This window comes from Dermacentor silvarum, chromosome 10, assembly GCF_013339745.2.
Source record: "Dermacentor silvarum isolate Dsil-2018 chromosome 10, BIME_Dsil_1.4, whole genome shotgun sequence".
NCBI classification, from domain to species: domain Eukaryota; kingdom Metazoa; phylum Arthropoda; class Arachnida; order Ixodida; family Ixodidae; genus Dermacentor; species Dermacentor silvarum.
The window spans coordinates 30,566,264-30,592,862 of NC_051163.1; the positions used below are offsets into that span (position 1 = coordinate 30,566,264).

Below are 26,599 nucleotides of genomic sequence, written 5' to 3' on the forward strand. Positions count from 1 at the left end.
GCGCGATTATTATCTCATTCGTTTCTCGCGTGGCTACTTCTCCACAGGCGAGTCTAGCGGCTACTCCCGAGCTGAGATGATGAAACTCTACGACGCCGATGGCAATGTGCCTCTCCACTCAGCCGTCCATGCCGGAGACATAAAAGTGCGTATGAAATATCCATAACAAGTGGATATGAAATATTAATCTACTTCTAAGTACACAAAAACTGAGAAATGGACTTTCTCAGCATCAAATGCACTGTATGGATGAGGTCTGTCGCAATTAAAAGAGAAATATAAAATATAAAACACAAAGAATGTAGGAGGCGGATCTTTAAAGTAGGAGGCCATCAATGCCTTGTCAAAACTCGGCGGTAATGCAGTTCCACTCAAAGTGAAAGCTGAAGAAGTGCGGAGCAGTGATTCGCCGGTGTTTCCCTTGTGTTTTCCTTGTGTTTCTCTTGTTTTATCCTGTGTTTATCTTGTGTTTAGCAATCCATCATCCGTTTTGACACCTGTGCTAAGGCCCAACTGGTGGGAAACAACCACGCACATGGAGCCAAGCCAGCACGCACATGGAGCGAAAGTTTTGCTGATGATAGTTAGAAGCGCTTTTAACAAATTTCTGCTAATTAATGCTTTTAATGCTTGATTATTTCTGTCTTTCAAATTATTCTGAATCATGTTAGTTCATTTTGAACCGGTTTTGAGTAATTCTGCACTTGTTTTGACCCTGTTTTGAGCACTTGTTTTGAGCGCGATCACGCGGTAGACGCCGACCCCGGCAGCCCGGGCCCCTAAAGTGCTTCGCACTTACAAATAGCTATAAATATAGACAGACAATAACGACACACAAAGACGTGAAGTCAGACTCGAAATGAAGCATAGAGGTAGATCGAATGAGACACACCTACAGTAAAGTTACAACACTTGATGGAAGCTATTCTGAATATTTGCTGGTGATATGGTTGCAGGCGGGGTATTCAAAATCCTGGTCGCTGTTTTTATTTTTTTTTATTTTTATTGTAACATGTGTCACTCTTTGGTATGCCTGGCATCGTAATCGCAGGCGGTTCAGCTGTGCCTGGAGAGCGGCGCGCTGATCAGCACCCAACAGCACGACCTGTCGACGCCCGTGCATCTGGCATGCGCCCAGGGCGCCATGGACATCGTGCGTCTCATGTTCTCAGCGACAGCCCGACCAGCGGGTGCACTGCCTCACCTGCAGCGACGCCCAGCAGATGACGCCACTGCACTGCGCCGCCATGTTCGACCACGTCGAGCTCGTCGAGTACCTCGTCTCCGAGGTATGAGGACCAAGCTAACAAGCCCGACCCAAACCTAAACTTGCTACGGTTGTATTAAGGCACGTGATATAGGATAGTCGCGTTTACTCCTTAAGCCGGCTGCTGATAAGCAGCTTTCAACCTCTCCGAATTAGTTATGGTGCTCAGTGACAGCTTCGCCACATGGCGTGAGCAAGCTATGCTGACGTCACACGTACGTCATGAAAAAGGCACGCGGCACTTATGTTCGCGCAATAAAACAGGTGGCACGCATGCCGTCTTATGCGAGGGATATGCCAAGGAGCAATCACTTGACAAGGGTTTCGTGTAGTGGAATTACCTCGATAGGGGAAGGCTTCACCCCCGAATAGCAGCGAAGGCATATATGCACCGAACCAAGGCATTCCAGAGAAATGAGGGAACGTGGCTGCGCGGACATTTCATTGGGCTATAGGCTTACCGTTTTTTCCGTGATTGTCAACCTGCACGAATCGGTTTATTCCTGCAATAAAAAGGTCCTGCAAATAGAAAGCTCAGTCAGGGTTCTTGACTATCCGAACCATGTTTTGGGGCGTAGCATGAATGCCGTGTCGGCCTATCCGTAATGTGAAAGGGCGTAGTTATGGCAATTCTTAGAAACGGTAAGATTAATTGGCGCGAATGACTCCTGTCGGAAACGTGTGACGCTGTAGGCAAACAGGTGTGAAATGTCACAGCAAAACTGGCGTCTCTCGCAATATTTACCGCAGGGAATTTGTTTAGAACTGCATATTCGAGTGATTTCCGACTTTGTTGACACAAATTTTCCTATAAATTTTGTCCTTGTGGCTTCAAACGGCTTTTAAACTTTCCAAGTTCTTCATTTTCAACGAAATATTCCATTTTAAGTGCAAGAGTTCGCAATCGTTCTGCATTTGCCAGAAGGTTAATTGCCTCGCTGTGCCTTGAAAACTATATAGTTTTCAGAAATTTAGAAAGATTCATTGTAATAAATAACGTCAGAACAACGTCTGAAGCCACAAGCACGCGTGGTAGCTGAACAATGGCGGCGCCAAAGTTTCCACTAGTGCCACCTGTATAACACTGCATATCTTATACATCACCTCCGAGATCGGGAACCAATCAATCTCTGAGGTTACGCTGTGATAGCAATTCATGTACATACATTACCTCCGAGATTGCTCGGTTTTTAATCTCGGAGGCTATGCTTTGATACAATTTATGCGCGTGCTTTAACAGGGTGCCAGCATGAACGCCACGGACAAGGAAGGCCGCACGGTGATCCTGCTGGCGGCGGCGCGCGGCGCCTGGAAGACGGTGACTGCCCTGCTGAGGCTGGACGCCGACCTGAGCGTGAAGGACAACCTGCGCCGCAACTTGCTGCATCACATCGTGCTCAGCGGGGGGCTCCTGGACGACTTCTACGGGGAGATCAACGAGGTGCGGAGGCCGTTCGCATTTTATTTATTCGATTCGATTTATGCGGCTGCAAGAAGAGATGTGGGAAACTATGAACTGCTGTGTCGCCGGCGTCTAAGCAAGCGAGAGAATTTTCAGTAAACCAAGAAAGGTGATAAGAGGTCATATTAGTATTATTATGAGTATTGTTAATATTATTATTATTACATACGTTGGATACATATATACGTTGTAGTGACAGACAAGAAAACAAGAGAAAACAGGCTGGCAACTGTATAAGAATGGACTAGAGCGCCTGTCTAGACTTCGGCAACGAGATATTATGGATTTTTACGCGCCAGAGAGAATGTAAAAGTCCAGAAAGACCGAAGTCGCCTCAAACCAAAGGATGCCATTGTATTCCTTACCTAAATCAGTGTAATTAATGCTTTCAGCGCGGTGCAACCGCGTTCGCGACTTGCTGATTCTTCAAAGGCGAATTGGTAAAAGGATGACTGGTAAGATAAGATAATTCGTCACGAGGCTGAAGTATGGCACTGCGTCCATCCATGATTGCACGCATGTTCTCAACCGGCCGCCTAGCAGCAGCGCATTATGCTGCACCATGGAGGAACGAGAAGCTTTCTTTCTCCACTTACTCCATCCATGCGCTGCGCTCACGACCGGTCGTGGCTGTGCTTCGGCTATAGTGTACTAGAATACGGTTGAGTGAGACGAGCGGCTAGGGCGGCGCATGCTTTGCAGTGAGGCGCTCGACGTAGAAAAATACTGTGGCGGCGCTGCGATAGAAGTGGATTGGGCCGCATCAAGGTCGCGCCTTTGGAAACTGCTGGCGATACTGCTCGGCAGGGTCATTCGTACTTCGGCAACGAGATATTATGGATTTTTACGCGCCAGAACGATCTGATTATGAGGCACGCTGTCGTGGGGGACTCCGGAATAATGTGGGCCACCTGGGGTTCTTTAACGTGCACCTAAACCTAAGTTAAGTAGACGGGTGTTTTGGCACTTCGCCGCCATGGAAATGCGGCCGCTGATGCCGGGATTCGATCCCGCGACCACGTGCTTAGCAGCGCAATACAATATCCACTGAGCAACCAAGGCGAGTTAGCTAGAGGTCGTACGAGAGCATTGCAGTAATAATGAACTCTTTCGAAACGTTCTAGAAGAGTCAACGGATTACAAAAAAAAAACAGTAATAAAACACGTTCCACAGTTTCCAGAATTTGCCAGAAGCCAATCAATCAAGTCAATACAATGATACGAAATACCAGAGAAAACTTGCAAACTGCCAATACACAGGTACAATCTCACTATTTGACGGCACCACTATGGAACAACACCAGTTGTTCCTGTCACAGTTAACGCAAATCTCTACATGTAGGCAGCTGGAGTGAGAAACTGAATGGGGAATTTACCATAAACTGCGCGTTCAAGTTTGATCGTGACCGAAATGAGAAGAAACACTTCGATGCACTAAAGAAATCAAATTATTGGAACGGTACCACGTCTATCGCAATCGTAGCTATGGAATTCACAAAGCTTTTTGTTCCTAGAAAAACTTTGTCACATCGCTGCAGGTCGTCTTCGCTAACGATATAGTCTGGATCTGGATTCATTACAGCATCCGTAAAAAACTCCATTTTTACTACGCCATTGCAAACCGTATCATAGGTTCTCCTGGTATTCAAATAACATTTATCCTCGCGCGTTTTAGAAGGTGCAATCCACGTGATACGTGCACATATTCTGTATATAAAAAAAAAAAACTGCCTACCATTGATCTGTTTCATTTTCATGGATGCAATTCCGTGCGCCATGGTTCAAATGCACCGACGAAGCATTGAGAAGAATCGAAACGCAGGAACTGGCCGAGCAGGTATGATTCGGAACCCCTTCGGAGAACGCTCAAAGACGTGTGACGAGGCCCGATTGCCCCAGGGCAGTAGAACAAGTGGACTCTCGCTCCAACTCAATCACCAAATAACTTTTTTTCCGCTATGCACTCGCTCGCACTCTCAGCCGCACCAACTCACACTTCTAGTACTAACCCACATTCGCGCTCGCACCTATTCATACTGTACTCGCTCAAGTTAGTGCGCATGTCCACTCACATTCGCCTGGCAAGGTAACTCGCGTTCATAATCGCGTCATCTCGCTCATCGTCGTTAAGTCGCGTTCACACTCACTTACAATCACGCCTGTCATCACTCACCCACACTCGCTCGCGTCAATCGTAGCGGTCAGGCGCCTCGCTCTTACAGAAAGTGGAGCACCGCAGCTATATTCTCAAAGTTCCATGCGCACTGTTTACACCATGTTCTCGACGGACGCGAACCTTCTTCTTAACGAGAATCCGAGAGCAAGGATTCCAGTAATATCGTAAAAGGGTGTAGGTGCATCTTCCTCTCAGAGTTTAGACGTGGAAGTGCAAGCAACCAAAAATATTTTGTTGTTGTTGTTGTTGCGCGTCATCTGCACTCCGTCCAATAGCACCAGCACAGGCGATGTGAATGACAGTACAAGGACCTGACAAGCGCAGGCCAGTGTCCACGTCTCTCCCGTCGCTCTTCGTCAACCGTTCCTGACCCCCGACAATCGATCGTCGCGCTTGCAACAAAGGGTTTCGTATTGGGGGCTTACAATGGAAAGAGGATTGCCCTGGATAGCGAAACCGGATAGGTCGATTATTTGTCGCTGCGAACAGCCTTACTCGCTGTTGGCAGTACTGAGCCTTCTCTTTGGCATGACCCTTGATCACAAGGCTTCCTCTAGATCGTATTCAAAATACAGCGCCGCATCTGGAGCTAGCTGACGCGGCCATCGCTGTGCCGTGTCCCGTTCTAAAACTTTGCAACTTGAGTCGCAAACGAGTACCAGCAGCAGAAAAGACTGACGAGAGCTCCAGGCAAAAAGAGATACCACACACCGGTGGGGTTGCCGACACCAGTAAAGTTTCGACACCAGCATCGAAAGAGTTCAGGCACAAACTATTCGTGGACGATAAAGCTGGCTTCAACTATAAACTTATAGGGGTATTTAACGACTTTCTGTCGACTGTCTGTAGGCAGACTTTGGAATACTTCAATTCCCTGCAGAGATATTGCTATCATATGGATCAGCTGCGTAGGCTGCTTCAAAATACAAGATCATATGTTCTTAAACAGCCAGAGTAATTAAAATTGCGGACTTTTATTCAGCAGTCAGTCTGCTTACTATGAAGTAAAGTTCAGTTAAAAAATTTGTTCCCCTTCGCCCCGGCGCGCTATGGGGAAAAGGTGACGTAAGGAGTCAAGGAAACGCCACTACTATAGACACGACAACAGTTGAGGGCAAACTGGATAAATTTAATTTCAAGGTATGGTACGATACGTTTCTGCTATTTGTGAAAAATAAGCACCATGCAGATTTGTCAAGCGGACAACTTTAGCAGGGCGTGCAGAAGCAGAGTCGCATTAAAGCGCACCCTACGGTCTAGGCGACACTATACGGACGCGGTCACCCGTCATATCGACACTTCTGTGCTCGCAGCGGTAGCTTTGCGGCTAAGGCATTGCTCGAGGTCGCGGATTCAATCCCGAACCGCGGCAGCCGCATTTGACAGGGGATGAAACAAAAAAAAAAAAAAAACTTTCGTGCACTTAGATTTAGGGACACGTTAACGAGCACCCCGGTGTCAAAATTAATCCGGAGTTCACCATGCACTACGGCGTGCCTCATAATCCGACTGTGGTTTTGGCACGTACAGCCCCATAATTCAATTCAACTTTAATACTTCTGCCATGATGCGATGTACCATGAGAGTAAATGAATATGCTCAACCCTCTCAGAGGTTATGAAGTATGGCGCACAACAACGCTTCAAGCAAACACCTCCCCCTGTCTGTTCTGTGTACTACGCAGACAAACAGCCGTGGTGCACGCAAGATAGCGTTCAACATCAACTCAACACTGTCGTGTTGGACTAAACATTGAATAAATTAAGCATTCACCGTCAACGTCACGGCTAATTATCGTCAATCAAAGCAAACGGCACAGAAAGCTTCGCTTACATCGATTCCCACAGTGCGTGGGTTCTGCATATTTGTTCTTCCAGAATTATTAGATGGCTGGGATGTGAGGGCTATACTTATAGAGCCTTCTTTTTATCTGTTCACTCTATTTTGAGTAATCACTGATCCAAGCACACATCTACAATCTACTCAGCTCGGATTAACGATACACGTTATGACCTTTCCAACAACCTTTTGGTAAATTTTCTTTGTGATGCCTCTCTACACAAGAAAAAAAAAAGGACAGCAGCATACAATAACGCTTTGGCCTTTGTTACCTTACTTTATTTATGCTTCTTGGCAATTTCGGCACTGTCTTTCTCTACATATGAATAATCGCAATGAAGAAACCAGCAATCTTTATTGAAGAAGTATCGTCATTATCATCAGCAGCATATTTTGGATCGAATGTGGGACCAAGGGCTTTCCCAGCGATCTCTAATTCTTGTCTTGTCCTGCGCCAGCTGACCTCATCTTACGCCTGCAAATTTACTAGTTTAATCACACCATCTAGTTCTCTGCCATCCTCGACTGCGCTTCCCTTCTCTTAGCACCCATTCGGTAACTCTAATGAGCCACCGGTCTTCTGCGCTGACCTTCGATCACATCATGTGGGCATGCCCGAAAGCTTCACCTTACCAACGCCACCGCACTAACACTACACGCATCATAACTACGGCCGAGCAGCGGGAGACTTTGCTGCTCATCTTGGACCCAGAAGAGCAGCTCGGGGCCGTCTGGATGGCCGAATACTCTATCAGAAAGCAAGGACTGGCCGCCGTCTGAGGAACGGGAGGACTGGGGGTTAGTCTCCCACACGGTACCTGCAATGGAGATTACGCAGCGGTTCAAGATAGGACACAAAACATCGTCTACAGCAGCTGAGTTGACCGGCATTCGAGAAGCAGTCCGCTGCATACTACAACAAAACCTCGCTAACTGGACAGTGTTCTGCGACTCAAAACCGGTGCTGCAACTCATAAGCCATTATATGAATCCCAGAAGCGCATATAGCCCTCTAATCTACGACATCATGGCTCTGCTTACTGAGGCGTCTCAATCCGGACATACCGTTGCACTGCAGTGGATTCCCAGCCACTGTGTAATAGCCGGATATGAGCAGGTTGACGCGGAAGCAAAAATGGCGCACACTGACGGGAAGATTATAAAACTTCCCTTTTGCCGTTATGACATCAACGCTTTGCTACACAACTCCATCAAAACGTCTATGGAGCGACAATGGGACAACCCCGAACATCGACAAGAGCGCCTCTATAGACTTGACGCCGGCTTGCGATTCCGACTTCCACTTCGGATGCGGAGAGGCCAGGAAACACTGATCCGTCGATTATGGCTTGGTGTGGCGTACACTCGCAAATACCTTCACAAGATTGGACGAGAACGGGACCCTGATTGTAGCGTCTGTCACACTCCCGAGACAATAGAACACATACTTGTCGTGTGCCCTCAATATGCGACCGAGCGAAGGACACTAAAACGTAGTGTTGACTGTTTGGACTCCCGCCCCTTTTCGGAAGCCAAGGTTTTAGGCGCATGGAGAAGCGTTGATCATGCCCAGCGCACCATAAGATCACTTTTGACCTTTATGTGTGAGAGACGGTCGTCTCTAGGACCTGTGCAGTGTGCAGTGCGCGAAATGTGTTTGTGCGATGACGTTCTGTGCGGACAACACTACTCCTGCGTGTAGTGTGTGAAAAGTGCACAACCGCGTATTGGACAACGTGTGTAAATAGTAGCTCATTGTGCAATATCATAATCACCTGCCACCTACCTCTCCCTGTATCTCCCACTTCCCCTTACCCCAGTGAGGAGTAGCAGGCTAGAGACACGCTCTCCAGGCCGACCTCTCCTCCCTTCTCTTCATTAAAATCTACTCTCTCTCTCTCTCTCTCTCTAGGAATATATATGCCCATAACTCCGATATACAACAAGAAACGATCATTATTTAAATTTTTATAAGGTTCACAGTCATGCGGTATTATACGGTGTTACGGGAATACGACTTTTCTTTCAAATGAATGCTTCCATTTTGTTTCTCTTACAGTGCCGAAACTGTAGCTCACTAAAACTTCTTCACGCGATGTTATATTACAGCGACTGAAAGACTTTGCCCTGCTGCTCAACGAACGCGACATCCAGGGCTGCACAGCGATGCATTACGCTTCCAGGAACGGCCAGCTCAAAACAATCGAGAGCCTGCTTCACTTCGGCGCCATCGTAAACCTCAAGAACAACGACAATCAGTCACCCCTGCACTTCGCTGCGAGGTGAGTAGCCAGGAGTATCGCGGTGAAGCGGCGTAAATTATCACCCTCTTCGTATTCCTTTTTAAATGTTCTGGAGGGGTAATACAGCATTGACAAGGGTCGCAGAACATCGCATTGTTAACGCCCCAGTAACAGCAGTCGAACCCCAGATATATCGAATCTGAAGGGGATCACAAAAAAGATCGATATGTAGGTAATTTGTCATATAAAATAAAAGTTTCATACAAAAATTTTGAAGGGGATTTTACGGCTGTTCGTTATACACAATAATTCGTTATATGCGGGTTCAATATATCCGGTTTCCACTGTACAACTTTGGCAACGTGAAAGAAAGTACCTCCTGCATCGTGATGCCAGATGATGCCACAATTGTAATTGTTTTACTTGGAAGTATTGTTCTGATATCTCTGATTAGTTCTCGAGTCCGAAGCTGGTCGAAATAAATCCGGAGCCGCTTCCCTTCCGTCTCTATCTTTTTCTGTTTCACGCCAGATCACTGTAACATTTCATCGACGAAACCTTGACGTGCTAACACTTACAATCTTGAATTTCGCCTGTGGTAACGATGTCGCTTTCATAGAACGGCTAGATAAATTAAATTCAGGGCTGCCATGGAAAACTGTGGCTTGTGTTGTGCTTCGGAAAAGATGCTAAGTGACAAAATAGACGAAGAGAGAAACAAGCCATTAGATAGTACAGTGAAGTATTCGTACGCTAGAGCAGGTTACTCAGTCTCACGTGACTATTCAGGTTAAATGACTTAACGAACAGCCGCAGCATTCATTTTCCAATTGTGGCTCTATACGTAAATAATGGGCAAGTCCGCGAGAATTTTTTGTTTTAATTTTCTCGCGAACTTGCACATTATCTCCGTATAAAGCCACAATTAGAAAAATCTTGCTTTTTGAGGGTGATCAGACACCACACAATCTTGGCGTCATGGTGGAGCCAGTACTTCAGCTTCAGGGTTAGGGACCCTTTAACAAATTTGTTGGGTCCCAAAAGTGTGTACTTTCTAATTGTATATTTTACTTATGTTAAATACACTTTCAAACTTTCAAAGGAAATACATCCTCAGAGTGTTTATTGGGCAGTTTCAATGCAATCACAAAATTTTAAGCGAACAACGTGCTACAGTCGCATAAGGAACGAATGTTGCTGCTTGCCATCGAGTCCCTTTCGACCATGAACATATAAACGCTACCAAAATTTGCTTGTGCCAAGTTTTTGAAGCTCACTGATGGTCTTCGCTGTGGCCTATAGTATGCTATAGCTCGTGCACTGGCGTCCCCCCCCCCCCCGCCCCCCTTTCTCTCTCCGGCCTTCAGCTTTAGCAAGACTTACGTTACATTGAACTGGAAGCCCGCATGACGTGACGAATATAGGAAATATTTGATGTATTCAACTTTGCTTCGAAGGAGCACTGGAGTTTAATTTCCCTTAAGACCCAAAGATTGGTTCGTCTGACATTCCATGGAATTCTCAAGGAATGAATAGGCAGTAAAAAAAAAAAAAGGAAATCGTCCTTGAAGCAAGACAGGGACGTTTGCTTAAAAGTGAGAGACTACAGGTTACATGTGTACAGTTATATGTGTACGGTTACATGTGTAGATTGTATACAAGTTTCTTTAGTTGGGACTTTAGAGTTGGGGGAGCGGCAGACACTCGTTAGCAATACCGCGGGAATTAATGCTTTAAAATTCCCAGGCAAGGTGGCTAGTTTTATTCAAGTACGAAGGCGCTCGTGGTGCTATTGATTAGTAAAGCAATTAACGGGGCTAGTTGGTGGACATTCATGGTTGCACAGCGCTTAGTATTGCACTGACGATAATCAGCCACCACACTAAGAGCCATCTGGCAATCAGCCATCTGCCTTGACTTAGTGTAATACTAAGCGCAATACAATCATGACTGTTAATGATGCTGTTCTTAGAAGCGGAGGTTGGCGTTCTCTTGATTACCGACAGAATAAGCGTGGCGATTCCGAGGCTTTGAAAGCAAAGGCGACTGTATAAATATGCACCAACAAAACCGCATAGCTACGCCACGAACCCCTGGGGCATTGCGCAAAATTCATAAGTGCACTTTCAAGAACCCGAACCTTTGAATATTCAAAGCCTTCATTCCAGGACCGGCAAATAAAAAGGTAACAAACATTCAGTATTGCAAAAAAAAAGCACCACGATGCTGTTGATAATTTTGTCATGGAATACGAAATCTCATCTTCATCGTCATAAACTTCGGCATTCTTACCGCCTAGTCAGTTTTCGTAAGACTCAGAAAACTAATACGCAACTCATGGCTGGTTTCTAATGAGAGAGAACTAATTGAATATTTTATTTCGATGTACTAGGTCATCTACATTTACCGTGTTCACTGTTTAATGAGGAGTTTTGGAAAGCCTCATTTCATAATATACAATATGTTCATTGTTGTGTGTCATGATGCATTGCGAGCAACACAACTTAGGACATGGACATGAAAAAAGTCACTCATTGTTTACCCGTCATAAGCACACTCCCAAAGACCACTGATACCAAACTGTATTGAAATTTGAGAAAATTAACGTTTGGTTTCGGCAAGCTCGCACCGAGCAGCCAGTAGGAATCGTGGATTTGGAAGTAGTTTGGCCTCCAGTAGTGTTTGGATGTTCTCACGTTACACCGGAATTAAGGTTGTGCCGCTCGCAATGGATCCTTACTAACTAGCCCATTTCAGTCATCCAGTGAATTGTCATTGTTAACGTTGCCAAATCTATTGGCACAGCTTTCACCTAGCTGATCTGCTATTTCGGCGAAACGCCATCGGTGACATCAATCGTGGCCTCTTTCCGGTGCTATAGGTACGGTCGTTACAACACGGTTCGCCACCTGCTCGAAAGCAAAAAGGGTCACCTGATCATCAACGAGATGGACGGCGAGGGCAAGACACCTCTGCACATAGCTTCTCAGAATGGACATACCAGGGTGGTCCACCTACTCCTGGTCAAAGGCGCACTACTTCACAGGTCAGTGACAAAAGTTCCGGCGTCTCTTCAGCACCTCTACTAGAAGTCAACAACATGGGATTGCGATAAATATGCGAGTGTCTTACTTAACGAACAGGCATATAAGTTAATTGTCATAATAATATATTCAAAAAACCTTCACCTCGTCCTTAAAAAATGCATTGAGGACTGGACAAGTGGATTCCTTCAAAACTCGATTCTCTCGATTCTCTAGTCAAGGTTAAAGCTTGTAATTCAAAATGCCTTTCTAGCAAAACATCCAATTAAAGGTACTTTTTACCGCTGTTTTCTTGAAAAAAAAAGCGATGACCAATCGAATAAGCTTGTTTTCTCGTTTCGTAAAACGCCGAGGCGAACTTCTTCTACCCTTTGCTCTTCTGATATGGATTTATCGACAATCGAAATAAAAAAGTTGAGGGCTCAACGCGAGGACACAGTGTGCCCGGTTTTTTTTTTTTCAATTCGTGGGCTCTGAGCAGTACTTTAGGAACTTAGCTGACGCAGCTTTGAGTTACACAACGCATCAGGACATTGTCGTCATCTCTCGTATAAATTCCATGCGTTGGGAAATTGAAAGGTGGTCCTGTCACTGGCAGCTTTTCCTGAGCGTCGCTTTATGTAGCAGAACAAAGACTCGAGAGAACGGGCTTTCACGTTTCTGCTAACGTTTGCTTGAAAGAATCCTTCCGTTTTGTAATTGGATGGACTTTACCACAGCTTTCCATGACCACAGGGAAACGTCTGCGGATTTCATCTCTTTATTTTGCAGGGTTAAGTGGTTCTTGTCTGCTCTTTGAAAGAGCAAGAACGCTGTGGAAAGCCCAACCAAAAAAAAAAAAAAACACTGGCAAGCTTTTCTTTTTTTCGTCTTCTTTTTTTATTGCGAATTGTCACACGCCTCGTTTGATATAATGCGCAATCGTATATGCCAGCTCACCACAAAGGAATAAGTTCTGTGTTGCCATAATCGGTCTCATTCATTCTGTTTTGAAGCGACGCTTCTGGTTGCAGCACCACGGCTAATTCATTCATTGTAAGCAAGAATATTATCAGGTTCTTTGAGCACAGCCTCAAATCCTTGTCTCGCACGAATAAAAAGGTAGCAGGCAGCAGTGACATCAGTCCGTCTGTCTGGCGCTAGGTTCGGCCATTACCAACACGGTTCGCCATTTAAGTCCACTCGAGCATCACTGCATTTTTTTAAAGCGAAGATTTATGTGTCTAGGCGAAATCGTATATGGCTAGGCGAAATCGCCTGTGTACAGAAAACTATCATTATCAGCATTGGCTCGAGCGTCGTCGTCTTCTTCGGCAGCTGGCTGGTTGGCTCGTGCGCATGCTCGGCACGCGCTCGTGCCACTGCTCCCGCGTTCGTCGTCGTCGTCGTCTTCTTCCACAGCCGGCTGCGTTGCCGCTCATCATTCCAGCGCAGAATTTCACTTCTCTTCTCTCGTCGTAATGGGGAGGGCGCGTTTACGGGGATATGGGCCATTGCTTAAGGGGGAATGAGCCATTCATTGCCTTACGTAACGGATAGATTTAATTTTGTAGCAAGTTATTTACGAAGAATCGCGAGCGGCAATGGTGGGCGAATGCTGCAAACCACGCCGCCAAGCAAACTCGAGACATCGAATGCAAGCGACAACGGCGGACTGCGAACATACTGTCAGTGACATCGTTCTCTCCGTTGCAGCCAAACGTGGGTATAACCTCACAATTGAGAAATACTTTAATGAACCATCTGTATTAACTCAGTGATAAACACCGGGGCCGCACGTTTCAGCTTCGCTGGTGACCTACCATGACGGAGTGGAAGGGCCGACGAAATTCTTTTTTTATATTTTGTCTGAATCTTTTCATGAATGCACGAATAAACTTTTATTTACCTTTTTAAGAAAGGCTTACATGCTGTCGCTTCAAGCAATAACTTCTCATGAGAAAAACTAGGATTTCTTTCTCGCGAGAAGGATACAACATCCCTTATACTTATAATGAAATGGACTTGAACGCGTTCTCGTCCGCTTAATTCATGCATTAATGTTCAGCGAGGAATCTTTCGGCAAACAATGCCAGGCGATGCCGAGTGCACGTTGGAAACGAACCGCGTCTTTCAGGGCATGACAAAGGGATCGTATAAGTTTTCATGAAAGTGTTGTTTTAGTGCATTCTTTTTGTTAACTCTGAGTGACAGGAAAAACAGAAGTGCCACCACAGGATGCCACTCGTTTAGCAAGAAGCGCTTGCGGTTACGTGGGAATGTAACAACAAAAAGGCACTCGCTGTTAGTTTTGTGCTTCATGTATAGAAGAACTAGCGGTGTGAAACAATACGTGCAGCTAGTATGTTATACGATGTGAAATTCATGGAAATACCACTGGCTGAAATTTTGCCTTGATTTCTTTACCATAAGTGTTATTTCTCCCCTAGTAATCGCCACCAAAGCTTAATCGCTCCGTTCACAGCAATAGCCCTGTCATGATGGCTTGGAAAAACTATTGGCTACACGCACTTACCTATAAAGCCTACACGTATCATTTTTTGTAAGCCGAGTTGGGCACCTCAGCACTTAAGGTTTAACCTTTTATTACCCAGTCGCAGTTCCCACGAAGGAAAATTAGAAGAACTTGTCTACCTTTATTTCGGGCCATATAATTGTTTTGTACAAATGTACAAGACAATTATATGAAATTTGAGTTATGACCTAATAAGTGCAGTATTTATGATTAGTAATTATAGCTCAAGTACTCACGTGTATTCACAGCGAGCGTATGAAAAACACTACTCAAGGCTATGCGTTAATTTTACTGCGCTCAACCCTAACTTTGAGGTCAAATCAGCATAGCGTATGTAGGATACCCTGAGCATTACAGGGTTACAGCGCAAAAAAATTGGTAGCATTTTACAGTGAAACTGCTAGCCACTCGATGATCGGCATTTTTCATGTCCTGTCCGTGAACAAAAATTATCACCATCAGCAATGACTCATGTCCCCCTAAGCAAGCAAAAATGCACTGCCTCATCCCCCTCGTAATGCAGAGGCTACTAACACTCCGCAAAGTGAAACGAACAGTGCATACATTAATTGAAATCACGCATACAACGTACAGAGCAGCGTATGTTTCAATAAAGAACAAGCTAAAAACAAGCGTCTATCATCATCAGCAATGGCTCATACCCCCCCTAAGCAAGCAAAAATACAATGCCTCATACCTCCGTATAAGGCTGAGGCTACAAGCGATCAGAAAAGTGAAGCGAACAGTGCATACTTTCATTGAAATCAACCATACAACACAAAGAACAGCATACGTTTCAATAAAGAACAAGCTCAAGATATGCGTCCGGACCATCAATGAATCCTTGCATACCCCCTCAGAAGTTGTAGTGGTGGTATTGCAACAGCTTCGCTGGACATACACTGTAGCAGGGCCCGGATGGCGAGTCAATTCATTGATAAACTGCAGCAAGGTTTCAGTTCTAAATAGTTAAGCAAACCAACGACATGATTAGTTTATAACTGTACTACGCATTTTTACTCAATTACCATTTTATTGTTTCCTTGGCTTTTTGTACCAATGCACTCGTCATGGCCAGAAATAGATGGGAACAAGCTCTTGCAATTTCCCTCGGTGGGGAATAGTGTTATGGCTTTGCGAGGTTATATACCCTCCTGGCATTCATTCCAGAGGTTACATTTGAGGCACCCTCTGATTACTAACTATCAATTTGGGCATACCACGAACGGACAAACAAACAGCAGGAGAAGGAGTTAATGGGTAAAGCGGGCAAAAAATAGCCGTTGCTAGGCAACCTGTTCTTGACAAATCCTCCCTTTCTAAACAAAGGGAGATCATTGTGTGTGCTCGGCCGTTTCGTCTCGCCTTACTTCGCTGCTGCCTTTTCCCAGCGAATGCAAACAACGGGACCGAACCTTGGCCCAATAATGACGCTTTCTGCGGGCTTCGGGGGAGGCATTGGCTTTCCCGAAAGCCCGCTCGTTTTATTGTGTTGCAGGTCAGGTGGAGTCATTTTGTTCTACCGAAGATTGATTCGTTTGACTGCTCGGATTACTGTACGGGATGCGTGTAACACGAGATGCTGGGGGAAAATTTGCTTTAGCATGCCAGAGAAGCTGCTGTTGGCATGACGCCGTTTGCACCGCTTAAGTCAGCAATGTGTAAGGTAGCGATCTCAGCGTATCAAAAATGATACTTTGGGCTTTCTGGGTTTTGAGGTCTGAAAACAAAAATACGCGAAAACACTGGCAGAAATACAAGATGAACCTGTTGTTTCTACAAATCTGGAAAAGCAAGATGCTTCTCGTACACGACACTGCTTAGACACACTTCTATCCAACTAGAGCTACTAACAATTTTGAGGTAACCATGCCGTTTAGTTTTTAACTAACTTGATATGAATAGCTGTGGTAACAGCACATACACTGTCAGCTTGTCCAAAATTCTGAACCCGACCTGCCTGAGCCCGACAGGAGCGGGTCAAATAAGAAGTCGGTCTCAGAAAGCCTCGACAGCGCTCGACATGAGCTCGTGCCTAACGGGTCGAGACTTGTGACAGTGTGCGACCAGGATAGCGCATTCGATTATTTAGTCCTAGCAGTGAACCACCGACCCGACCCGTCCCCGTATACGTGTGCGCTTCAGATGCATTGGGCTGAGTGAACTTAACCCGTGCAGTCGCTAACTGGGCTCAGCCTGACCGGCAAGCGTTTACAAAATGAGCGGCAAATCTCCTCCTGACATGCGGACTCGGCCCGTCTTTTGTGGGGTTTATGTGTTAACATAAACCCCCAAAGAGAGACCCCAAACGACTCTGATTACCTGATTAATTGCTTTTCGTGGGTGACCGCTGTTCTCAACTGATTTATCGCGCCTTAAGATCATAAAACAAAGAAAAAACCAACAAAATAAATCATAAATGCCAAGCATTTTTTTAATCACCTCGCACCAAGTTGCGCTAGAATATGACCGTCACAGATAACCAGACAAGTTAACCAGAACTGTTTTTCCGTAGGCAAATAATAAATTGAAGGGCCCTGTGCAATGTTTCTCCTGCATTACGTTCGTTGCAGGCTCTACAGGTGAAAGTCATCAAAAGCTATACCTGAGTTGTCATTTTTTTTTTCAAACATCATGTTCGTTTTATGGGCTGCAGATGAAGTTTGTCAGCACAAAATCTCAGCAACGAAATCTGGCGCCGTTATCTACTTCGCATATATCACTATAAGCGGTAAAGCGGCAAAACACAACGTGTTTATTGACACGAAGCAGCTGTAAGCTCTAGGTGCCGGCTGAGGCCTCAATTGCATAAGACTGATTTCGCAGGACGAATGCACCAAACTTGAAACTGTTGATCCCTTCGATGACATCGTATAGGTTTGCTCTCTGCTTATAGTGGTTGATTGTTTATATTTTCACATATCATGATAGTGTCATGTGTCTTGGCATTGTCACGTGTCTTAGTGACGTGTCACTCTTTTGCACGTCACTCAGGGACCACAAGGGAAGGACTCCTCTCCACTACGCAGTCACCAACGGCTTCACTCACACCATGGAACAGCTACTAGCAGTGCATTCACACCTGCTCGATCAGACTGACCGTGATGGGGTGAGTGTCGACACTTGTCGCGGCGTTCAAACCATTGTGTAAACGTGCACCGCGTGTTTACTCGTGTAAATAAATATGTCACCGGACTGAGAAGCGAATCGTGGAACACAAAGTGCACAAAATGAACATTGGACTACACGAGAATTTTGCAAACACCACACATGGAGCACTCGCTGCGTAAGCACAAAGAAAAAAGTCTTGAATTCCGCTTGCGAAAGTTCACTCGTGCCTCTGCACAAGCATAACCGGCTGGAAGCTTTTGCGGCACGTATATTACTTGACGTAAACGCACACAAGCTATTCTGAGACGCCGTACATATTGCTCGTGAGCCACCGCTCTTGAGTACAGCGATGCATGAAACGACATTTGCTCAAGAGATACGCTTCATATATATCTTTCCCGTGAACTTATCCTATGTATTCCTTGGCCGTCAGAGCAATCCAGTTTACTCACGTTCCTATCAAGCTGTAAAAAAAAAAGCGAAAAAAAAAGAAAATGCGATAGATGTGGCTGACGGCCCAACTGCGCAGTTTTATTCGGCAAAAGTCTCGGTTGGAAATATTGAAGCCTCGTTCCTATTCCGGTCCCGTCAACTGCGCACTGGGGTCAGCACCGTGGAGTCAGTGTTTCAGCCAACGCCATGGGAAAACGCTGCTCATCGTTAAAGCTCCTTTTATGGCATCTATTTGAGCGACGTGGTGGCTCATGGTGGTGGGATTATACTGATAAGCCCAATGTGAGGTCGTTTGTTTGAAGCAATGGATTTGGAATGCAAAAAAAAATCAGTGTACTAATATTGCAGCGCACGTTAAAGAGAGTCAGAATTTCAAAGCTCATTCGAAGTCCTCAACTACGGCGTCCTCATGCGTTTCTTGCAAGAACAGCGCACCAGTGGACTCAGGATAGCAGAAAAGACAGACAGAAGTGCTGTGTACGTCTTTTCTGTAATTATTCCATCCGCAGGCGCGCAGTTTTTACAGTGGATTACTAATTGTCCCGCTAACATACCTTGTTTATTGTGTTTCTCTGACACAGTAAAAATGAATCAATAAATCAATCAATAATTCTATCTATCAATAATTCTTCTAGTAAACAGCCGTGTGTATTTGCATTGCTAGAAGAGCTGCAAGTTCTGTGGAAATCACAGCTGACCAAGACGAGCGACTGCAATCAAACAGCGACTTGCAAATGCTATGTGTGGTCGTATTTAATGACTCGGAAGGTTGATCGACGAAGCCATCGCAAGACGCATTAGCTTAAATGTACATTGAAACAATGCTTCTCAAAGCTGCACTTTATTCATCTATGAAGTTTTCCCACTTTTTTCCTCAATTCTAGCCTTCTGAATTGTACAGCGGCAGATGTTATACAACTGAACCACCCTACGCAAGACATTGGAAAAGCCAGCTAGTTACAGCGCACAGAAGCCTGCATCATTCATCCGCACGGATGATTAGGAGGTTCAAGCCACATGGATGATTAGTATCAAACCAGGACCTTATCTGCCCACCGGACAAAGGAGCGACTAGTAGGCACAAAATGCGGGCCTGCGTAAAACCAAAAAAGATAGAAAATTTGCTTGATAATAAAAACGTAGCCCGTCAGAGCCTTCATACGAGTCAAATTGTTTTTCTGTGCTATCATAGGGACGGAGTTACGGGTTTACGCACTTCGACACGGGACCGTCATGCGAGTTCATTTATGATTGTAAGCGCATGTAGGAAATACACCTAGGCGTCATGACGTGAGCTCAATTAAAAGATTCTTTCACTTCGCTCGCGCAATGGGTTGGCGCCAAAACGCTAGACACAGATAACGTAAAATGGGGTACAACGGGAGGTCTCAGGAAAGCAATTTGAAAGAGTGCGAGGAAAGAAAATGACCTTTGACAAGTCAGTCATTTTTTCTAAGAACGCTAGAGTGGCATCGGCTGCTTAAAACGTACATGATTACCAGCCTGTTGTTCCATCCACTACCGGCGAAAGCACCCGTGACAAACATCCCAACAAACGACGCAGAATTCACGGGGCTCGCGAAGTTTCGTCCTTGGGGAGACCAGCAACGGACGCGGGGGGAAAAATCGCGGAAGCCGCGACGAACGGCGTTTAAACACGAACGTGCCGACGCGTCGCCCACGCAGCTATTGTGAGACGGAACAGAGCGCGCGACGTTATGTGCACTCGCCCGAAGATTAGAATTCATTTGCGCGTCATCGCACGGAGGGCTGTCGGCGGCCTTGGCGCAGCGCGAGCCGCAGTGAAATATAGAACCACGAAGTGCGCGAGCTTGTTTGTCGCGCACACGGCAGTTTCGCTAACACGTATATGCGCCTTCGTGAGCCGAAACGGTGTCGCACGTTTTACAGCGCGACAGCTGGTGCGGTGTTTTTGACTCGGCTGAATGCGTCCTAAGTTGTCGCCGTCGACCTCTGTCGCGACACGGTGAATACACGCAGGTTCTAACTGGTATAGCATAGGCGCCTAGACTGGATTACCAGTGCAGTGTATGAACGGTGTCTATAGGTGGTCCTTGCGCGTCAATACCAATTAACGATCCACGAGCCATTAGAGTGTATGCCTGAATCATAGGCTGCTAAACGTGTCATTTTGTCAGCGCGTGTGATTTACGGCGCATGTAGGAAGCAGCGCTAAGCGTCAACAAACGCACCAGGCCTACCCACGTGAACTACCAACCTTATTTTGAAGCGAGGACATTTTTTTTTGTTTCCTAATTCGACTTTTCAACCGCCGCCGCTGCCGCCAGAGAAGGCCTAAAACCAACGCCGTGAGGGAACGGGGGAATAACATCGTTGCCACTGTTCGCTCGTGGAAGCTTGCATACATGGCAGGATCGCGGGAGGACAAAAAGGCGCCGTCAGAAAGCATACTTCGTTTGGGGTCTCTTCAATAAAAGAAACGCTACTACTAGACATTGATACGGTCGCGGCTAAACTGAGAAAAGGAACAGAGAAAGAGGGAGAAAGAAAATTTAACTTTAGGTACGGTACGGTACTGCTTTTTCCTGGCTGAATTAATTCTTTCCAATCCGAAACCGTGCGCGGAAACTAAGAACATACGTCAGTTCTAGCAAAATAAGATGTTATAGGGTTAGCCTGATGGTGGGCCTTGTGGTTCTTGATAGTAAGGCTCGTAGATACGGAGATGGGTCTATGACAAGTTCGTGGTTAAGAACCAGTGAAAGGAAGTCAATTCTGAACTCTTTTCGACGCGTTTTAAGAAGGGGAATGTCATTGGCTTTCATTATTTCCGACAGAGAGACATATCGTGAGAATTTGTTGTAAGCAAACCAGACTGCTTTCCTCTGTAATTATTTGAGGCACTTAATGTTTAGTTGAGTAGGGGGGTCCCAAACTGAACTGGCGTAATCTAATTTGGGTCTGATTAACGAATAATAGCATAATAGTTTAACATTGCTTGGGGTGATTTTAAGTTCAAACGTGCCGACGCGTCGCCCACGCAGCTATTGTGAGACGGAACAAAGCGCGCGACGTTATGTGCACTCGACCGAAGATTAGAATTCATTTGCGCGTCATCGCGCAGAGGGCTGTCGGCGGCCTGTTTTAGAAGCTTTCGAAAGGACGATGAGCAAATATTATTAACATGTATGTTCCCGGACAAGGTAGTTGGTAATGCAACAATAAAGAATCACCTGGAGCGTGCTCGGAGTTTGAAGTGGAGTTTGGGAAGTGGCATGAGTAGAAATTCTTATAAGCGTGAAGAGAGAAGCATTCGCAAGAAGTATGTGCCCAGCAAGCTTCCATGCCAAGTGCAAAATAACTCAACCTGCATTAAAAACTGAACTGTCGAGTAATACTAAGTGCGTTACGCGTAATTAGTAGAAGAAATTTCATACACCTCGGTTAGTTGTGGATGTCTGAAGAAATTATGGAAACTTTGTTTTATTTCAAATATTGCCTAATATATTGTCACGTAGTATAGTGACGGTGAAGAACACACAGCCAAATGGTGTATGACGAAATTAACTTTTTATTGTGCGAAATTGTACCCACAAAAGCAAATTGCACTGGGTGCACAACGATAGCGGCGAACCCAGTCGGCGATTGTCGAAATCTTATATGCGTTGCTAGCGCGTCGGCTTTTATGCGTGAGTCATCGAAGGCTCCAGCGTAATCGCTGGTGCCCACGCGCCTTCCAGGAACTACTAAACAATTCGCGTCGCGCATACAGTCTGACTATAAAAAGTTCGGCGAGAACATACGCAACAGGTGGAATAAACGTTGCAAAACATTCCGAAGACGTTACAGAAATGCGGGGCAAGTGGGGAAGTGGCAACAAATTACAAAAGTAGCACCCTAATTGGATCCCACGGTGAATTTTGTGGAGAAAATAAAGTAGGAGCAGCTTAAGAATATAGAGCAGGACATAAATACCAAATACACAGCGCAGTATCCATAGACAACATTTCAAGTCTGTAAGTTCAATGAGGGTAGCGCTAGAAGTTTGCAAATTATTGCAATGCTCGCCAAAACTCCTTCACTGAAAAACGAAGCGAATCGTTCGCATAAACTGCCTCTACAAACAAGTAAAAATGTTGCTTGCCAGAACTTTGCCACTTATAATTCAATCGCCCTGCAAGCCGATGTTGACATTGAAAGTTGCTTAATGAGATCAGACAGGTTTAGTTAAGCACGTTAATGAGACCAGAGTTTCATTAAGGATTGGGAGTGCGGGTCGCGGGAATGAAGCAGCGTCAAGAAGGCGCGGTGCGTCCCGGGGGCACGATTCTCTGTCGCAGGAAAATAGCAGCTTCGCTGGCCTTCAATTATTCCGCAGTATCGCTCAGGTCTGCTAAGCGTTTCTTTCTGTACGGTGGACACGTTTCGGATAAGTCAGGAAATTCCATGCGCTTAGGACTCCGGTTTGTTCGCCGTCTCATCTTGTACGCTTTTATTACGATAGTAATTATACAAATACTCCAAGCGAATTTTCGCCGTCGCCGTGGCGCTGCGCATACATTTAGCTATATCTATGCTATATGCTTTTCCATTCCGTATATGCGGGTTATATTGCTGCACTATTCAATCACTGAAGTTGTTCACACCAAGTGTTACGTTCCTTACTAAATTATTCCTCAGAACTTTGAGAATGGCAGCCCACAAACAAATGTTTGAAACGTAACATTCACAGCGCATATGCCTTTCATCCTAAATTGGGTTTAAAAGCTTTTTAAATCAAACCTTGTTTGTTGGCTTTGTAAGGTTTGACTTATAAAACTCTGGCCGCTCATTTTCCTTGCTTCTAGTTCTCATATATATATATATATATATATATATATATATATATATATATATATATCATCAGGCTGTATATTTGTCCACTGCAGGACGATCTCCAATGGTGAATCTCCAATTACCCCTGTCTTCCTGTCTTGCGCTAGCTGATTCCAACTTGCTATATATATATATATATATATATATATATATATATATATATACGTAGACAGAAATACCATAGAATACACACGTCGCAAAAACATTAACACTTACCTGGTCCATAGCAACCACTCTCTAAGCAACCAAGCACGCTTTACATTACGTACTATCGACCAAAACATTTATGGACCAACAGATCTGACAAAATGCTGAATATCTCCGCAGCCTGGTATTCCCATTTTCAGCCTCTACTGTTATGTGCAAACAACATTGTGATGTACGCTTTTACTGGCTACTTTTAAATGCTGCTCGGACATTTAGCGTTTTCCGAGTTCCCGTGGTCCGTAAACTTTTTTGGTCGATAGTATACGTCAACCGCAGCGGAGCCTGCTTTAATTTTTTTTTTTCACTCATAATTGATGTCTTTTCTCGGCTTCCACACAGAACACAGCCTTGCACTTGGCCGCCATGCACAATAAGGCGAACACGGCGTCCCTTCTGCTGAGCCTCAACTGCAAGATTTCTCACAACGAGCAGGACTTCACGCCCATAGACTACGCTCTACACTATAAGCACAGCGAGGTGACCATGACCATGGTCACGCATCCGTCCAGGTAGGTTTTCTTTCTATCTTATAGGAGGCAGCACTCCTTGTTGGACTGCACTATAGCCGTGTTGGTGATTTACCATTTTAAAACCTAACTCTCCTGCAATCCCTCTTTTGCTAATAGTGTTTGCCGGAGCTCGTTGGTTGCACATAGTAAAAAGGGTTTCCAGCAGAAAGCACTGACAAGCACAGAAGGGGATGACGATCAAACCGCTGGAGCAGTGGTGTGTCGTCGTCCATTCTGCCCTTGGCAGGGCTTTTTGGTGGAAACCTTTCCTACTTTGCTACTAGTCGCAGTAGAATGTGACGGCGGCGTTGTCAAAATCGTTTAGGGCAGCAGACTTGTACAGGTGACTATCGTTCTGGCTAACATGAAATGGTGTCGACGGCTGTTCACGTGTGCCCGTGCGCGGTGTCATTGTTTTGTGTGACAAAGTATAGGGTTATCAAAGTGCATTTTCTATTTCGGTTTACTTCTCCGCTTCTCTTCTCTCTTGCTTCACTCTCTGTGTGTGCTTATCCTCGTCAGTGACGGTAGAGTTATCTACAATCAAATACGTCCACCTCCTGGGCTTGCGCTTCGACTAATGTCGTCTAGGTGACCTCGGCGTCCGCGATCTTTTAGCTTCCGAGGGCATTGGTATACATGTTCGTGCAGCTGGTATTCGGGAATAATATTAATATTACGCTTTAGTGAAAAAGGCGAGAATTAGTTAAACCTTATTTCACGTACAGTATAGATTCGATAGAACTTTGGGTGCAAAAAGGGTATATCAGTATGTATAGGAACGTTTACTTCTGCTAAAGCTAATGTGCTTTTGATGACCTCCAGCATGTGCCAAGTAATGACAATCGTCAATCACAGACAGTACAGAACCATCTACGTTAGGCGACATGATAATTTTAACAAGTTGTTCAGACATCCAGCTACAAAACTTGTGGCCGTAGCTTCCACGCCTGAATGTTCTGTACGTTGTGCATGACACAAGCGACTTAGCGAATCAATCGTTTCCACAAGAAATAGGGGGTGCTGTAGTCCGTCAATAGTACTTGCGTGTAACTGTCAACGTGATACTCACCGTCGTGTTAACCTCCCCTTTCTTTGTCCACAGGAGTGAAGAAGTGATGAGCTGTCGAACAAAGCGGTATACGTGCCTCGTCGAAGGACTTACGGCAGTGATGCCAGAAGTCATGATGGTGAGCACCGTAGAGGTCCTATCAAGCCAGCAAGATCAGAACAGCAATTTATCAAGCATGCAACCTGCCAGCGAATTAGTTTGCAATTAGCAACTGACGAGCTGTCCATGAAAAATATTCAATGATTTAAAAATAAGACGGGCCATCACAAGTTCACTTTATTTTTTAAGTCACTTCTGCGTTTGTTCAACATTCTTACCATCTGGTAGAAACAAGCACTTCGCGTTGTTGAGCTGTAGACGAGACGAAGAATATTAGCTCTATAATTTAACCACGGAGTGCGGACGAAACGCTGTCTGTGTGTTAGATAACATCCCCAGGATTTCGGCAATCTACACGTCGCGTCTTCTTTCGGTGGTGGCCTCGCGCCCCGTCGTAACTGAATAGGGAACAGAAAAAAAATCATATCTCACAAACAAAATTAGGTATCAAAAATGACTCGAGCTTATACTAGAGACCCACTGGGACATCCTGGTCAGCTTTTTTTTTTACATTTTTAAAGGCTAAGTTGTAAAATATTCAAATGTTCTATGAACCTACTTGCCTTGGGGCACGCTATTGTAATTTCACGATGGTGTTCGGGTGGCTCTCTAGTATGTATAACAGCGAGTCATTTTCAATACCTCATTTTATGCGTGCAGATGCGCTTTTTATTCTGCTCCTCATTCGGTTCCGGTGGGGCTCGCTGCCACCGCGCAGGGGTTGCTGTTTTAGGAACTAGTCTCGTATATCCCCCATTCCCGGCTATTAACGATTAATTAGATCACTCTGAATAACGGCATGGTGTCCGAAGAGTGGCAGCACACCATGTGCCTACACCATGTGGCAATATAATGAATTGAGACTCACCTACTGAGGCTGTTACAACATATCTTACCTTTGTAGCTTGCTAGCTTACGGTTGTCGTGCACAATTAGCTGTTCCCTGTATTTACCGTCGATACAGTGAAAGCAGCTTCCTGAAAACAGCTTCCTGATGCCCTTAAAAAATACAGCAGAAACCATCCTCTAAGATTATCTAAGTCGATGAGAAGCATTTCTCCCCTGCAAGTGGTGCAAAGCCCGAACAAACACATGTCCCCCCGGGCAAGCGCTCGCTTGAGGACTGCCACATGCGGTGGCCGTGACAACCTGATGACGTACGATTGGAACCAAAGGCAGTCGCAGACGCCTCACTCCGCACCTAATTCATCTACAACAAAGTGCGTTTGAAAGAAGTACGCGCCTGCGTACCGCAACGGCCGGTCCTCCAATCGGCGCCGCTTGTTCTCGATGGCCTGTTCATCGCTCGTTCGCTTGGCGTGCCGTTGGTCTTCGGCCACGCGTATTTCGTGAGCCCGTCGCTTCACCTCCTGCCTTAGCGCTTCGGTACGAATGGCATACATCTGTTGTCTCTGCAAAGCGTTTGCACTCTTAAGCTCCCCTACCACTTGATGCTTTCGAGGGCCCACTGTTGTATCTGCAAGTAGAGGCCTACGCGCAACGTAGCGTAGCTAGCGCAACCGAGCCATGCCTATTTGTGGCACGCACACCCGTACCCGCAAGTGCAGAAGGAGGCGCCACGCCAGCAGCAGCGTGCGAGTGAGCGCCTCGGGGAGCACGCTTCGAACACTTCAAATGTTTCCAAATGCAGCGGTCAAAGGGGAAAGAGAAAGGCATTTACCAGGAGTGACCAGGTATCTGAACATTGCAAACACTCTTCCCATTTAAAGAGCACGAGGACTAGT

The 26,599-nt window shown here is 45.5% G+C and overlaps 1 protein-coding gene across 1 annotated transcript in view; it reads left to right on the plus strand.

Moving 5' to 3' along the window:
- LOC119431445 (transient receptor potential cation channel subfamily A member 1-like) overlaps positions 1-26,599 on the plus strand; it is a 172,422-nt gene that overhangs the window by 76,964 nt on the left and 68,859 nt on the right. The window contains 9 exon segments of the mRNA XM_049658137.1: positions 48-145; positions 1,052-1,168; positions 1,170-1,289; positions 2,508-2,708; positions 8,854-9,026; positions 11,869-12,033; positions 17,541-17,655; positions 23,514-23,683; positions 24,789-24,873. Of these exon segments, the coding sequence (XP_049514094.1) occupies positions 48-145; positions 1,052-1,168; positions 1,170-1,289; positions 2,508-2,708; positions 8,854-9,026; positions 11,869-12,033; positions 17,541-17,655; positions 23,514-23,683; positions 24,789-24,873 (1,244 nt within the window).